This window comes from Athene cunicularia (genome assembly GCF_003259725.1).
Source record: "Athene cunicularia isolate RWA chromosome 5 unlocalized genomic scaffold, athCun1 chr5_part3, whole genome shotgun sequence".
NCBI lineage: Eukaryota > Metazoa > Chordata > Aves > Strigiformes > Strigidae > Athene > Athene cunicularia.
The window spans coordinates 6,484,776-6,502,133 of NW_020799103.1; the positions used below are offsets into that span (position 1 = coordinate 6,484,776).

General features: G+C 36.5%; 1 protein-coding gene across 1 annotated transcript in view; it reads right to left on the bottom strand.

Annotated features, from left to right (window-relative positions):
* Window positions 1-17,358, bottom strand: part of SLC17A6 (solute carrier family 17 member 6) — a gene marked incomplete at its 5' end in the record, with an annotated part of 32,258 nt that overhangs the window by 11,412 nt on the left and 3,488 nt on the right. Inside the window, 2 exons of the mRNA XM_026850687.1 lie at window positions 1,203-1,448; window positions 10,196-10,343. Of these exons, the coding sequence (XP_026706488.1) occupies window positions 1,203-1,448; window positions 10,196-10,343 (394 nt within the window). The remainder of the gene's footprint in view (window positions 1-1,202; window positions 1,449-10,195; window positions 10,344-17,358) is intronic.

Consider the following 17,358-nt stretch of genomic DNA (forward strand, 5'->3'; position numbering starts at 1 on the left):
AACCAGCCTTTAACTTCATAATAGAAAAACTAAAAAAAAATTTAAAAATCATTATATCTCGCAACATTTAAATTTTAGAAAATGTAATATGAAATGTACAGTAATTTTCTTCAAAATTCTTGCTTAATAATTATTATGATGTATTCATAGTTATACAGAGTCACTTTTCTCTTAATCTGATGTTTTGTTTTCTATGCAAAAATTTTAAAATAATAATAACTTTTTGCAAATGTTAAGGTTATCATAAATGTTAAGATTATCGTTCTCAATATGCCAAAGTTTGATAAGGTTTTGAAAGAAGATCTTATAACCAATTTCATGTTCATTTCTGACAGTTTGTTTTCTTTTAAAAAAAAAGATGTAATTTTAAGATTGTCATGATTTATTGTAAACCTTCTTCAAATGGTCCCGTTTGAGATGTTTTGCATTCACAATTTCTTTGAACAGTATCACAGAAATGAGTGGGTCTAAAATATCTATTTGGTTTTGTATTACCCACTTGCTCCGTTCCTCTCCTCCTTGCAGTCAAGCACACCTCTGTACATGCAGATCACTTTTCAGAAATGGGTCCAGATTTATATACTTTAAGAACTTGATTGACAGTTATCTAACTTTCAGGCACATTCTGCACCTGCTTTTGGAGTCTTTTTTATACGATAAAATGCATGAGTTAAAATCAGCTCATGCAATAAAACTGTGTAGCCCTGAGGAACAAAGCACCAGCAATCACAGGCCTAAAAATCTGTCTTTTGGTAAAGAAATAAACAAACCAATACATTTAGAAGGCATGCTCAATTTTTTTCTCTTCTAAATTATGGTAAATCTCTCATTCATTCTGACAAGAGCATGGTCAGGGCCTATGACAGAAGCTTAATTCTTTATTATGGATTTAATCTATGAGGCTGGACAGCAAATAACTGTTGAGAATAGCATCAGTATAAGCCCTCCGCAGTACAGGATTTCAGTGGAATGTCAGTGTTAAGTACATATCTCACTGGATTCTTAGCAAGACAAAACTTTGCTATGTAATTTTATAGATGAAGGAAAATCAAACAGCTGTAATTCATACACTGAAATCCATTATGCTGAAAATCAGTAATAAACTGAAAGCAATTTTTATTTTCCCCTGAAAGTTACAATTGCTATTTAAAGGCTAACAAATATCTGTCACATTTACTGGTTATGTTATAAATTTTGCATACCTCCACAAGGCCCTGCAAGATCCTAACAAAGATGACACACCCATAGTGCACCCTGGCTGCAGACGGTATTAACATGTTGAGGGAGGATGTCAGCAGTATAGCAGCACCAAATACTCTGCAAGGATAGAAAAAAAAAAAAAAAAAGGAAAAAGGAAGTAACTTCAGTGTTGTCCCAATTGACTTATTCCACATATGCTCACATATCAACATGGATGTGTTTAAACATATGTTCTTTATGTAGGGAATCTACTAACTGCTGGGCTGGATTAGTGTCTACTTCCATCCCGTGTAATAACTTGTCTAATAAGACCCAGACTGAACATGGACACAAAATTCCATTTAGCATAATTTCCTAAGGTAATACATTTTATGCAGTCACAGGTGTAAATCTTACTCTCCCTACATATCCCCACTCTTTCTTTTCGTTAATTTTCACATCTATTTCAACCAAATCTTATTGAATTTGCTGAGAAATTAGAAATTAGGTCTCCAAATGGTTGGTTAAAACTGCTGGCCAAGTAGAAGAGAGATTTTGTTAGTGCTTTAATTGTAAGAAAGTGGCACCATGCATTCACTACTTATAAAGCAAAAGAGAATCCACTTTTATAAATGCCAAAGCAGCAGGAAGAATTTCAAACAGAGCTGGGATTTTCTTAGACACAAGACTTAATCAATCTGGAAACACATACCCATAGAAAACAGATCATTCTTTCTGATGTTTTTTTTAGAGGTAACTCACTGACTATTGCTGATTTGAGTTCCAGTAGCATCCTAGGATTTGCTTCAAATAAAGCACATTACAAGGTCTACATAAATGTGTGAAGTGATGATTCTTTTTCAAAATTCCGCTGCTTTGACTGAATTCTAATTTGATTCAATTAATATCTGCCCCTTGTAGGAGGAAGCCTTTTCTCCAGCACTATTGTTTCATTTTTTTTATGTTCATTCATTCATTCTTCTATTGTGGAAATAATCCTTTTTGCCCCCCATTTTCCCTTCAGTGGAACTGTGCAAAAGGATGAAGCCAACAGCAATGACTGGCCACTTTATACAAAACTATGTAATGCTAAAATAAATCCTGGAGATGTCTTAACATATGACATCACAGTATCTGATGTGGAACTGATTTGACAGAAACCTTTACCCTTAGCATGTGTTTTTCAGAAATTGGTACAGTGCCATAAGTTAGTGAGAAACAGACCTTGGGCTAAAGAAGCACGAAGCAGCAATAAGTTTCAAGATGAAAATTCTCCTCAAAGACATCTATGTTTCACATTCTCTATTTAGAATTACAGCCTGATAGGAATGTTTAAATAGCAAACTAAGTATACTCCACTTCTATTTGACAAATATTAAAGGGCAGAAGAAAAAAAGCTTCTTGGCACAGTAAGGAAGTTTTTTTTAAATAGCTTTAAATCTGGTCTCCTCATTTTGTTCCCTGTGATCCCTATCTTGTGTTAAATATCTAGCTGGCTGTGCAGCACATTTCTGGTTTTGTCTGGCAGCATGTTCAACACATGTACTGGGACTGACTGGTGCACGTGTTTGTGTTGCACTGCATTAACTATTTTGGCCTGAATTCTGTCTTTACTCTTAGTTTCTTTATGTGTAAATTTCTACTCCAAAAGTACGTGCAGTTAATTTCCTTATAATTTAATACCCCTATATGTTCACAGAAATCACAATGGTGTCCTCTTTTTTTCTTTATTTATTAATGAGAAGAGTTTGGGACTCATAGGAGTTTTGCCTGTGATTTTTATAAATTCTTTTTAAAAGTTAGATGTTCCTGTTAGTAATTTTTGAAGAGCAATAGACTGTAATTGTTCTAAAGTTTCTGTGGGAAAATCCATATTTACTTATAAGCAGGAAGAAAGGGCTGTTTGGTTTGTAGTCTTCCCTGTTTCTTTTCTGAATAGCTGTTTAGCTAAATGCCTAATGCAGCAATGCAGTTTTCAGTTTGTGATTGTGCACAGACGGGCTGGAGCAGATCCTTAGCTAGTGCGAATCAGCGCAACTGTTTCTAAATCACGTAAATCACGCTAAGATAGAATATTAAAAAATGCCATCTCTTTATAAGGATGACATTTACAAAATTGTTATGGTAGGTAACTGTTTCTTCAAGGAAATTTACTCTGATTTTTTGATTCTGTATCTGAAATCAGCTTCTGTTTGCCACATCTGAAAGCTGTGTTTCCCAGAATTGCCTTTGTTCTCACGTTCACTAAAGAGAAGCTGTTTCCCTGAGTCTGTTCCTTCTAGAAAAGAAAGGAAAATGTAATTTAAGGAATGATCAGAGACATGCATCTTCAAAATTAAAATCTTGCCTGTGTTTAGACACACAAGTACCAGTGAATATTTAATAACATTGAGGAGCAGATGATGAAATAATTCCATAATGTCACTTGTAAGTCAATTCTCCCCCAGAACTATGCTTTATAGGAACAGCCTTCTCAAAAATAGATCACTTTTCCCCAAAAAATAGATGGATTTAAGGGTAGAATAAATTAGAGTTAAATTATGATTCTTGTAAGAAATGGCTTTTTTATCCTTTTTCTTGAATGCATATTAAGAACGGCACCATGAATTTAGTGCATGGCTATTTTAGTGAGTCGGTTTCCTCTGTAACTCTTAGTCAAGAGAAATACATCTTCCTACATTTGCCTTGCATCTCTCAATGCACATCCATAAATAGAATCAGTATTTCTCCTTCGTGCTCTTTTGTCGTTACATGTATTTCACCCCATAAATACTAAATTCTTCTTCCTAAGAGAGTATTGTGATATTTGTACAGTGTTTTATTGGTTTAAATATCTTATCTTAGCTACATTTATTATGATTTAGACCAAACAAGAATGTTTTTGAACTACAATAAATCTGAATATATTTGAATACTGCTCACATTTGAAAGTATTTAATTAGGAAATGTAACATTCTGATTGTTCCTAAGATATTTCTGAGGTGTTTTACTGACCCACACATCAAATCTCCAAATCGTGTTGTTTTTCTTTTGCAATTACATTTTTGTTTTGTTTATTAAGCTTATTTTAAGCTTATTGTTTTATGTTCTGTTATGCTTCATTTCTGCTTCTCAAGCAATTCTCATTTGCTCAATTTTGCTACAATGTTAACTCCAGTAATGGATTAGAAACCATATTTTTCTTTAAGATCCTTATGTTTCCATGGCAAATTGACAGTATATGGGAGTCTATAGTTGTATTTATTGCAGTTGAAGATGGATTATGTTCATTCTCAGACAGACACGGTTCCCTTTTGAAAATAAAAATTTCAGCCTCTTCAAGACTGTTCACTCCTATCCCACATCCATCTGCATCTTTTATACACATATCTGTTTGTGCTCTTGACATTCCGATATCACCTTGAACATGTATGCCACAGAGATAGAGCAGGAGATGTCACTGATGTTGCCATCATCCTTGGCCCTGGCATTAGGAGGGAATTAAAATGCCCTGACATGCCTTCAGCAGCCCCTAGACTTGGGAGAAAATTCCTTTCTGACCCAAAATCAGCAACTGTTTAACTATATGTAGAAGAAAATAACCATCTATTGAAGACCAATATATAAATACAGTAGTAGTATGTCAAGGAGAGGGAAAAAAATGTAAATCCTGGTCCTCATAAGTGACCAGAAGAAGCCCTGAAACAAAGAATAATGTTTGCTTATCTATTTCTATTTCTAGACTCAGTAGATTCAGTCCCAAAAGACTGAATCTAAAATTGATCCTCAGTGTTGTACTGACATTGGCATTATATGAAGGTCATGAGCTGTGACTTAGTCCTCCTGTAATACAAGTAGTAATAATAGAAAGATCATATTTGGCTAAGAGACATTTGGGATGGGAGCAGATGAAGGAAATTACTCTGACAATTCAGGAAAAATGCTTAGAATGGAATGAGGTTGCATAGGGAATTAATCTTTTTGGGTTTCAAGCCAGTTGGCTCATTTTTCTCTTTGGGGACAAACTGAAGAAAAAGAAATGCATTTATTTTCATTTCTGGATTTCTAATTTTTGCATCTGTGCAGCCCCACTGTTCTCATCTACCTTTTCCAGGCAATTTGTATTACACGAGCATTCTGCATGGAAGTGTGTTATAGATATTGTTACTTGACTGGAAGAAGTGCCAGCTCAAAAAGTGAACTGAGAACAGTGGGAGCACCGATGCATACCAAATGCTGAAGCCAGATGGGTGACATATTGGGTTACACACATGATATCTGAAAGTAAGGGGTCCTGGCTAGAAGTGTGCTTTTACTGCAATGACTGGGAGAGAAAATTGCTACAAGTCCATAAAGCTAAAATTCCTTTCATATGTGTATGGGGAGGAGTCAGCTCCTCAGCTGTCTGAGTGCTGTGTATTTCTCTTTATGTCATTTTTAAATATAATTGATAAATTCCACAATTATCTATGTCCCTATTCTCTGAATAAGGGGTCCAACTTTGTGAAAACAACTGTTATAGAAACCAAATGTCTATTCTAAAGCATATGATGCACCTTAAGTAAAGTTTATATTTAAAAAAAAATTGAAAATCAAAGAGTAACTCTGTATGTTCAAACAGCATTTTAAAATATTTAGCTATAAGAGAAAATACTGGAAGTTTAAGTTGCTTAAATATATGCTGTATCAAAAGAATTATGAATGCCATTTTATTAAAATCCAAAATAATTAAAGACTAGTTAAGTGTTGGTCACTGACAACTACAAAAGATGGATTTTAATGGATTTATATTGAGAACTGTGAAGGCAGAGAAGGTTTCACATCACTCTTCATGATAACCTAAAGTTTTCAGTGACTTCAGTAGAAAAGTCGTTCAGGACTTTAAGTGAACAGTTTTCACCCTCAAAAAGCCAATCATCATCATTTCATGAAGACCTATCTACAGAATGGGAAAGTTTGATTATTTTGTTAGTTTTCTAGGGAATCATGGTCAGGATGTGTGAAAGCATTTCACAGTGCTACAATAAATTAAATCCAAATATTATAAGGTGGTTTATTCTGACTGTAACAGGAACCTATGGCAAATGTAGCCTGTGTTCTTTTCTGGAACATACAATCTCTGCATTTGAAAATTTTACAATAATACTGATCATATTATAAAGGACATTCTTTTCATTGGGTAAAGTATCTGTATTGAAAAAATACTTTATTTGTAAACAGCGATAAAACATTTTTCCTGGTCTTAGAAGAGACTCCTCTCTTAGATAAGGGTGGAAAATAAAGAGGACTGAAAACATGAGTTTCCAACCTAGTCTAAAGATGAGATGAAAATTTTGTAAAAAAAAAATAAAAAATTTAGTTGAATTAAAGTTGGTGAGCTGGTTATTGCCATTCCTTATCCTTACAGAAAACTCATAAAATACGTTGATTAAGACATTTTGTCAAACACATATAACAACTAAACTGGGTCATGATTATCCTTTGGTGTTCATTCTTGAACGGTGCTTGTTTCTTGAACAGCTCTGAGCAGCTGTAAATGTACTGTGCAAGTGACTTTTTAGTCACTCAAATTATTCTCTCAGCTCAGGTTTTCTAAAATTTATTATCTTTGACTCTACCTGCTATCATTCATCTTTGACACACCTCCTCCTGCAAAAGGCCAACAACATAGAACTGATTATATTTTTAGACAACCCAAAGAATTTCTTGTCTAGGAGGAACTTCAAGGCTAAATGCTGGGTTAAATGCTTAATTTTTTGAGTAAAACATAACGTCTAGGGGGAAACAGGACAGGAGCTAGCTGTAAAGCCTGTAGGCATGCAGCAGTTTTTCAGAATCCTTCCTTCTGCAAGTGCTGCTAGCAATGACAACTTGTGATCACTCATTTTAACTTTTTTTTTGTTTTCTTTGAGTTGTGCAGGGACAGAATATATAGAAATTTCAGGGGTTTAGCTGCCAGTTAACACTTCTCTTCTTACAAAGTGTATCTCTGCCCATGTCAGGTGTGATGAGGGCCTTCTAAGACTTCAATACAGAACATGAACTTTTTGACAACCTGAATTTGCTGTGGTTTGATCTGCTGTTTTTAAACATAAATAAATCCTAAAATACTCACAAGTCTTTTAGTAACATGGACCATACAAGGACTGGATCAAGCACCAGAGTGAAATGACATACAGAGACAAAGTCAGTGTCTATCAGTGTCACAAAGTCCCTTTAGCCTTTTGCCTTCTCCAAGCCTCACAAATGCCACTGACTCATACAGGTCAAACCAAGACCCTGAATAATTTTCAGGTGGTGCCTTCCATTGACTCTTCACAGACCTATTTTTGAGATTTCAATGTGTATTTTATGGAGAACTTGGGCACTGTTGGATGACAGCATCATTGCAATTGATACTGAATGTGAAAGACTCCTGGGTCATTAAATTCTGATCGTTGCTCTTCCCAGCAAGTGCATTACATCATCCTTTCATAAGCAGATCAGGTCCCATCTCAGAAGTAATTATCATTTGTCCTACTTATTTTGGAGGCCTTTCCAGCATGTTACTTCCCACATCCAGTAGATACTTTGTACCCGTGCTATTTTATTTTAGCAGTTTTAGTCTCTGCAATTTACCCCAAATAGCAGTCCTGTCTTATTTCTTTTGTATCACTAAGCAATCCAGGTCCTCTTCACCTCATCTTCTCTATTCTTCATTCATTTGATCACCCTACCAACCCTCTCTCCTGTTTGAATTCAGCTGGGGAATATCTCAAACCTGTGGTTTCATTTTACAACTCATTATGTCCATATACCTCTAGATAAAACTCTGACTCATTCCTTCTAGCTCATTAGCTTTAGGATGCCTTGCTCGTTAAATATGTAATCTGCTAGATCATGTTTCAAACCAAGACCATCTCATTCAAATTACCTTACCAAATTCCAGGGTTTAGGCTGCGATTCAATTGTCTCTGTTGATTTAGAGATATATCATACACTTATCAAAGAAATCATCTGTCTTTGTAACTTTAAAATATTTTATGGAGCTGGTTGGGAGGATAACTGCTATGTGTTGGACTCAAAAGCTACATCTGTACTGCTTTGTGGAGTGTTTTCTGGCATATGGGCCACGTGTTGCAGCTGATTGTATCTGACCTGCTCAGAGCAAATGCAGATTCCTTCAGAGAAAAGCAACTGTGAACATCAGTGGCTTTACACAACCAACCTAAACAGTATTTCTGTGTATGAAATCCAGTGTACATATTGCATTGGGATGAAGTATCAAAGCAGGTAGAGGTGATTAAGGATACCTGTTGGATAGAGTCCCTGAAATTATCTATGCCAGAAACATATGTGGGTTTTGTTTTAGAGAGGATTAGTTTTTTCCCTTCTGAAAGGGACTCTGGTCATGAGGTATCATACGTGTAGTAGGGATTCATGGATGCTCAGGACCTGGGAGAGAACTGGAAGCAAAGTTATTTGATAGTTTTGATGTATCTGGATGATATAATCTCAATAAATTATAAATTTCTTTATCAGCTTGGTCTGAAAACATCTGGTGTAATTTTATGTAAACTGTGTAGCAAGTTTTCTACTGATAGCAATTTCAATGAATTTGGATTAATGGAGGATGGAATGCAGAACTAAATCCAAATTTCAGACATAATCCTACTCTTGTTAGTTATATCTGAACAAGCAGGGGTAAACTCTGCAATTTTAATATTTAGCCCTGAAATAACTTGTCAAGAGTAAATAGAGTTCTCTGCATTTAGTATCTTGAGGATCACTGACATTCTAATATCCAAATAGTTCCAAAAGTCCACATTTGTCAGCTGATTGTTAAACAGGTGCTTCTCAGTAACAGAAAATATTTTAGCCTATAATGTTCTTGCTTGAGGGTTGCTTAGGAGGTAGAAATTTAATACCATTAAGGATAATTTATGTAAATATAAACAACATCCTTACTGAGCTCTAGAAAGATCATTTTTCCTCAGTAATATAATGTGACAATTTTTTGCATTTTTTTCAGCTGTTCCCTTGCTCATCAATGTTCACCTCCTTGGCTGCAAACTCTGAGTAGGCGCTCTTGTGAATATTTACTTTGCCCATACTGATGTTTATTAAGTATTTACCTATCATATCACTTGTTCATCTCCTTTGTAACCTAAATAGCCCTGATGATATTCCTCTTATTCTAGTCGTCCTTTCAGTCAATAATCCTGCTGGTTAAACTTCTTGGGACAACTTCTATTTATGTTTATGTACTTGAAATTGACTAAGTGATAATGAACCCAGTATGGGGAGACACTGTTTAGCTATTCTGCAACATATATCATCATTCTGACTTTTCTCTGGTACAGGCTAATTTCCTGATGACTCTGTTGACCCCTCTACTGCAGACATATTCCTGTGAAATGCTCATCCTGACAGTTTATGGCTTCATAAATGATAAGCAAAATGTGAGTTTTTTCTGAATCATCCCTTTAATTTGCATAAAATGACACAGAGCTAACAAAGCTGGGATTGTGCCATGAATATTAGAATGGTTGATGAACTCAGCTGCCCAGCAGAACAGATAGAATAAGCTACCTTTGACATTAGAGAGGAACACTTATTCCCAAGTGCCAGTCTTGGATTGAACGTGCTTCATGAGAGAATAGCTTAAACCCCATCCTCTTTAATAATAGTCTGTGGCCAGAAGCCGTAATATAGCAGATTTATTTGGCTTTTTAAAAACGTGCTAAAACAGGTTATTTTCATTCATATGTGTACAAGGGAGGAGGGGGATGTGTGTCTGTGTGCCCTTCATACTAAATCCTATTATAAGCCCTTCATGAAACATTAATATGTAAAAGCCGACCTCCCGCCGTCTAATCTCGTATAATAAGGGCTTGGATACATTATTAATTTTTGTCACACATCTGAGGCCCCCTTTTATCAACCAAAACCCCCATCCAAATCCCTTGTTGCATCATTAAATTGTGAAAACAGCTTCATCATTCATGACAGAAAAATGGAAGGGCCCTGAGCCATATGGTGGAGGGAGCAGCGGTACCAGCCACCCATAGATGGTTCCCCAGTCCCCTTCTTGCAGTGACTGGTGCTTAAAAGACCCTGCAGTGCGGTAGGGTGACAAAATTGATTTGGGCTTTTGAGCAATATTGGCTCCTTTGCCTGGAAACAGGCGAACCCAACACCAGCACCTGGGACCAGAGCCCAGTTCAATCTGCGGGATTTTGAACTTGAAAGGTGGGGTTGGCAAGTACAACTTTCAGGGTTCTCTCTTGCAGTGCAAGGTCAGTTTATGTCTTCAGAAGTTCAGAAGCCGGCTCTTGTCTAACCAGCTACAAATCCCCTGGTCACTCTGTGAACTATACATTGTTTGCAAATCAGAAAAACACAAAATATATCTACCTGCTAAAGGGGAGTGATTAACTTATCTTTTTAAAACTGAAAAGTGTAAAGTTATAAAGTTCTAGTAAAACTTTGTACTTCTATTTCTAAACCAATACTTTATATTTTTTATGCTTGTGGTCATTAAGACTGAGTTAGGGAGAAATAATTCGTATTTCACTGACACACTAATGACACAGTTTCAGTGCAAATCTTTAGGACTCTGAAATGAGATGCGCTGACATACAATTGTCTGAAATATCATTCAGTTGATTCATGCAAATAATCCTATCGGATTACTTGCTGGGAAGAAGGATTTAGCCCTTAATAACAAGATGAATGGCACTTTAAAAACAAAGATGAATTTGAAGTGAAAGGTTGATTTATATGTTTTCATTCAGGTTAGAATGGGACAATGATGAAGAGTTCAACATAGATGAGAGATAATTGCATTGTAGAGAAATTTAGTATAGTTATGTAGTGACGATTCTTAATGTGAATAGTGCCAGGATTTGCAGTTTAACAAATAATGAGAAAGATATGTCAATATCACAGAATTATAGGATGACTTTTTTTTTTTTTTTTAAATTGTCACTCTCTTCTGTCCTTTGTATCTCTGTGTAGGAAAGTTTTAATGTTTGAGTATACACCAGTGAGCTAAAATTGTCACCTAGCTTTGTTTTACCGAAAAAAAATACGTGATTACTGCATATGTATTTTTGAAACAGTACTTGGCACATACAGTCAAAACCTGCATTTCTATTTTAAATATGTAACTGCAAACTTGGGAATGAATTCCCTACCCTGTGTAATCTGACAATGACCCATTAATTTCAGAGAATCTTTCCCGATTTACGGTATTTAAACTGTTCACTTAGGAAATCAGTGAGGAAACACTGGCATGGTATTCTGGTAATTCTTCTGATGAAGCAAGGAATTTATTATAGATTTCCAGTGTGGTTTTAACAGAATGTTTAAAGATTGTATCAGAAGTTAAAATATAATGATATTTAAATTATCCTGAGATCAGGTGGTAAAAACCAGCACAGTTTCACACCTTTCCGTGTACGTGTGACAGCACAGCAGGTAGTTTATTCACAGACAGCTGCAGCTTTGCAATAGCATGAATGTAGAATATGAAGTATTAATTTAAATAGAATGACTATATTTCTAGATTAAAAACAAACCAACTGCTTATTTTAAGGCCATCTATTCTGATGTTCGCTATGGCATTAACCTTTATGTTTCACTTGATTATCCCTTTTCTTGTGCTTACTTATCCCTGTACTGAAAATACTCTATAATTGCTAAAATATAACTTTCAATTTAAGAATTTAATACTCAGAGGAGAATCTATCAGTAAATTTCTCTGGTTGGACCAGTGGAGACTGGTCATTATTGTCGATATTCATGTTTTTTTCATTTATATGGCTGCCATTTACTGATTCTTGTTATATCTTTCCATGGGACTAAAGCACACATTTATACCTAGAATTTTTTTCCAGTTGACTCATACACATGCTTTGTAATCAGATTACCTCTTAATATTATTTTTTATATACTGATATCATGAATACATGATTCTTGATATTTCTTTCACTATGTGACATTATATACTATCATCTTGTAAGTAATTAAAGATCTCTAAATCAATCTCTATTTTTTCGACACTCACATTAATATGCATGTACCCAAATTATCCACAACAGTCTAAGGTCTGTGTCATTGACCTAAATACACTCACTTCAGTAAATACAGAAAAATAAATACCCAGGATTACATCGACTTCCTTATTAGAGCACCCAGTTGCAAGCTCATGATGGGTTTCTAGTCCAGCATGGCTTAATATCCCACTCAGCGTGACTGTTTTCCACTCCCTTATGTTACTCTGCACTTGAGTGTCATATATATTGAACAGGATTCAGTTTACCAAATTGGTTTTAATATATCGTTTGATAGTCTGGTCCTTTTTGTACCCATATATCAGCATTTATACTTATTCCTGAAATGGCTGATGAACTGTGAAGATCACGGTAGATCTTGTTTAAGGACTGTTCAGCAGTATCATAACAGTATCGAAATCTTTGAAAGGTTCATAAACACTAACCAGTTACTCATCAGTCTCCCAGTGTGATAAATATCACTAGTCTAGTTACAGGCACTCATTTGCTTGTGCAAAACACAAAAAGAAGGTGTTTCATCACACCACGTGATGACCCAGGCAAATACCCCAAGTAACCTGGGGTCCCCATACAGTACACAGGCAGAGATAAGCAGATTCTGGCAGTGACACGATACACCTGAGATTTGAAGTGCTTATTAACTCACTCAGTTAATCAGTATAAATCTTCCTGGAGGAGCTCAAAGTCAAGAAAAACCGCACCAGTTCCCAGTTTGCTGTTTTCAAAGTATCAGAACAACAAAATCTGTTTAAAATATAGTTGTTAGGATACTAAAAAAAGAATGCAGTTATGAAATGGCATTTCTGAGTTTCATGTCAGAATATTGCATTCGTTGCATTGTTTCAGAACATTTAAACATCTTGTCCATTGATTTTAAATGCATCCCATTTAAATCAGATTTTGAATGATAGAATTGAAGAACCACCAAACCACTAGTTTCTTTTTCTCTCTTTTAATAAAATTTCACTCACTAAGAATGCTGATTGTTTTTTAAAAAACTTATAAAGGTTAGATTAATTCTGATTAGCCCTAGCCAAAGTTCTTTCCATGGGCTAAGTAGAAGTTAAGACTAGGAGGGTTGGAGGACAGTCGTAATTTCATATCCTTTCTGTTCACATCACATCGTAATCATATAATGGCAACCCCTCTGGTGGGAGCCTCTGTAATGCTGATATTAAAACCTGTAGTTTAAAAGCATTTAAATGAGATTTATATGCTTTTAAATGCCATTAACTGCCATTATGAGTAATAGCTCAGCTGATTAAATAGTGTGGATACATGGTATTAGGGCATCACACTTGAATTTTCATGTTTTCTTGCATTTTGCAAGGAAAAGTACTTTTAAACAGTGCAAAAGCAACTCAGTTCCTTCCTCCTGAAAACCCTGCTTCCACTAGTCAAAATTCACTGTGATTTAGTGAAAAATACAGCATTGAATCACCAAGAAATTTAAAAAAAGAAAAAAAAGGCTCACTCTTTGTTCACTTTTGGGGGAGAAAGCTTTGCTATCACTAATCAGAAAGGGTTGTAATCAATAAACATTTGTATTATTTTGGATTTGTGTCTAGAATCTGCTGTCTGTTCTTGCCCCTACAGTCTCAAAAGCTCTGAATCATAGCTGCTTTACTCTTGATAGTTACGTAAACATCTCTGTGGAGACCATCAATCCTACTCCAGCATACTGCAGCCCAGAGAGAAGGGCACTTTTTTAGCGTGAGGCTGTACGTATGTTCAAATAGAAGTAACCTAGACTAGTTGCAAACTTGGATGTCCCTGTGACAAGATGCCTTCTCTAAACTCCTAGAGCCTGCTCAGTACTCTCTGCTGTCACCGTGTCATGCTGAATTGATGGCAGAGTTAATTGTTCATTGTTCATTGAGAACTTAACCCTGAGAAAAGGTGTAGCTATAATAAACCCTACCCATGGGTCTCTGCACTGTGCTTCCTTTGTTCCTTCAGTCTGCTGTGGTTGGTTGCACAGTGGTTTTGTACAGGGGTTTTGTACCAGCATCTTCCCCTAGGAGAAGAGGTCTCCAGCCTCCTGCAGCAAAGGGGAATCCTCTTCTATTTTCACACACTACTCAAGGGACACAAGTTTAAAGCCTCTCTGATTGCAAATGAGGGGGCACCTGAGGCCCAATCCATGTATTTTGAAAAATTATGGTGTCTTGATAAGTACTGAAGGTTCTCTGTTCCTAAGGAAGGCAACAAAGGTTGAAAGTGTTCAGGAGCACTGACTTTTGTAACACACTAGCCCCACTTCTATTGCCCACCTGAGAAGTAAGTGTTCAGGAGATGTGTTGTTTCTGGATATTTTCTGGAATTTTCGAACGTGGTTTTGTTTGACCTTGTTACTACAGCAGCATAAATACATGTTTTAAGTAAAACAATTTTTTTTTGTGTTGGACTGAAAATATAACAGAAAATAGTGTGCGGTATGAGATAATTTGAGACTCAGGCTATCAAGTGCAAATTCCTGAGAAACTCCATCTACTACTTGTAAATCCGTAAATCACTAAATCTGATCTGTCAGAAGTAATGGGGAGCTATGCATGAGGAGAGCAGTGGGTCAAGGCAGAACAGAATAACCATGCAGTAGCAGCCTTGAGTTCTACAATTAACAAAGGATCTCAGTAAAATGCTACCCACTGACAGACTCAGTTGAAGAAAATATGTTAGAGAGTTCAGAGCTCAGGGCTGCTAATTCTTAATTGGTAGTAAGCAGTTTAAAACAGGGGCAGAATCAAAATAAAGGGTTTCAGCCCAGCTTGAAATTAATGCATTGTGTGTAGACGGGTTTTCTTGATACCACAGGAGGGTCATTTCTTCCATGTGTTCTACCTTAGAGAAACTTGCAAATTATGTCAGCCCAATCTCTATAATTGGTTGCTAGACTGAATCTCAATGTCAAGCAAACTCAGTGCTGTTACACTCAGTGACTCCCTGTCAATAACAAATTAAGCTCACAAAGCACACCTTACCCCTCCTCCCAGTTTCCTTCCTTGACACTTTTAGCAGCTGGGAGGCAGTTTTTCATTCATGCTATCTTGTCCATGTAATCATTATCTCCTTTCTTTCCAGGGAATGAAACTCTTGAAAATCTCCTTTTTTCTTTAGCTCAAGACTGAGTTTCTCGCAGATCATCTTGAATCTGATGATGATATTCTAGACTCTATTATTTTTAATGTAGAGCACATCTGAACTTTGTTTTTCTGTGTCAATTCAGACTTGCTCTGAATGCAAAAGAAACCACTGATGCCGCAAAGATATTCAGTGAGGTTTATATATTAAAAAAAAAAAAAAAAAAAAAAAAAAAAGAAGGGACCAGTTGTGGCTCTAGCACAAAACATGGAAATCAGCAGGGACTTTTATAGTAGCTCATATTTTATTGGTGCTGTTGGCTTCTAGGCCTGCGTCCTCACTTGTCTGACTTTTTCTCATGCAGTTTCTCGGTAAGGGTATGGACATTAAGGCTTGCGCCCTATTTTGGGGGCTGCTTTACCCTACAGTGATCCTTTCCATCTCAAGTTGAATGTGTAGATGTCAGAATCACTCTGCAGCATTCAGGAACTTTTATTTTCCCCTCCTCAATACCTTGTTATTCCAACCGCTATATCTAACTACTCAGCACTCTATTCTTTGCCATTTTTATCTACAAACTAAATATGAGTCACAGCTACTATTCGTATTTTACTATTTGCAATTACTGGCATGTATGTCATAGCTAGTTCCTTAATTAAATCTGTGATTTACATAATCATTTGCCTTGTGTTGGAGTTGTCTCAGAGGCTTCCACAATAGTAATAACGAACCACTAATCTGTGAAAATTGCTGAGTTAAAATACACCCAGGTTAATAACTGGAAGTCTTCATTTGCTGTTGTAAATGTAAATGTTTGTGAAGAGGAGGAAAGTTTGATTCACATATGCCAGGTTGTGTGTTTCTACTGCTGAGTTTTCCTGGAAATGTCCCTGCCATTGTTTTGCAAATCTTTGTAGTCGCACCCCTTTAGATCTGGATTGATTCAAATGACTTCTTTGATGTTGCTCGGGTGGATGAAGACAGATTTTTGATTCTCTGGGTCAAATTCTGCAATCTTTACTCGAGCAAAACTCCAATTAATCCTGAGGAGTTACAGACTCTGTAAAGATGCAAAAATGGTCGAAAGAGAAAGAAAAGAGAAAGAACCCTTTAACTGGCTGTTATTTGTTATTTAAAATAGCCTTTTACATTTCTGAACCATTATCGGAAAGATGGCACTTGTAAGCAGACAGGCAATGGATACCTCAGTTTAATTCATGTTGTATTTGCTTTAAAAGGAGGGATTTGGGGGTTATCTCAGTTACAGAGCATCTCTCCATTAACAGATACTCATTATTTTTACTGTAGGTCTCTGTCTAAAAGGTATTTACCTTGCAGAGAGCATTTTTGCCCTGGCTCCCCTCTCTCCTCCCCCTCTTTCTCAAACAAGCACAAGTGATCTTGCTCGCCAGGCAAAGCCTCTTTGCCTTTCCAGTCCTACCTTTGATGTTGCGCACTCCTGAGAAGAGTTAAAGGTATATATTGCTGAGTTTTCTGTCTATTTGCACTTAGTTTGTTACTGTTTTGAAGAGGGGCACTAGGACCTTCGCTACTTCTGCAAACGATGAGCCTATGGCGTAAAGCATGGAAGTGAAAGCCTCATGTGTCTTGAATACTCAGAGGATCTAATTAACAGGTAGAATCGCACCCTGGGTGCTTGAAAAATTGCCAGACACCATAGAAACGAGTCCTTAAGTCCCCGCACCATCTGCACTTTCTTTTCATTGTGGAAGTCTCATTGAAACATGTTTTTCGACCATTCTAAAATCATTTGTGCATTAATGGAAAATTCCTGCTGACGGTTTTTCTTTTCCATTAAAAGAAAAATTATAAAATTCTTCCGTTCAGTCATGGAAAAATACCTCTCAGGCTCTGACGAAATAACGAATCTTTGCATTTGTCTCTGAATACGGCTGTGTGGGTATCACTGCCACAACATTCTCAAAGGGCGGTTTAAAGGAAAACGAAGCCCCCGGGAGAAATCCCCCCGCCAACCCAGCAGAGGGCTGCAGAGAGGGCAACGCCACTGCCCTGGCCCCAGGGGCGGCTGGCTGGGGGGGGT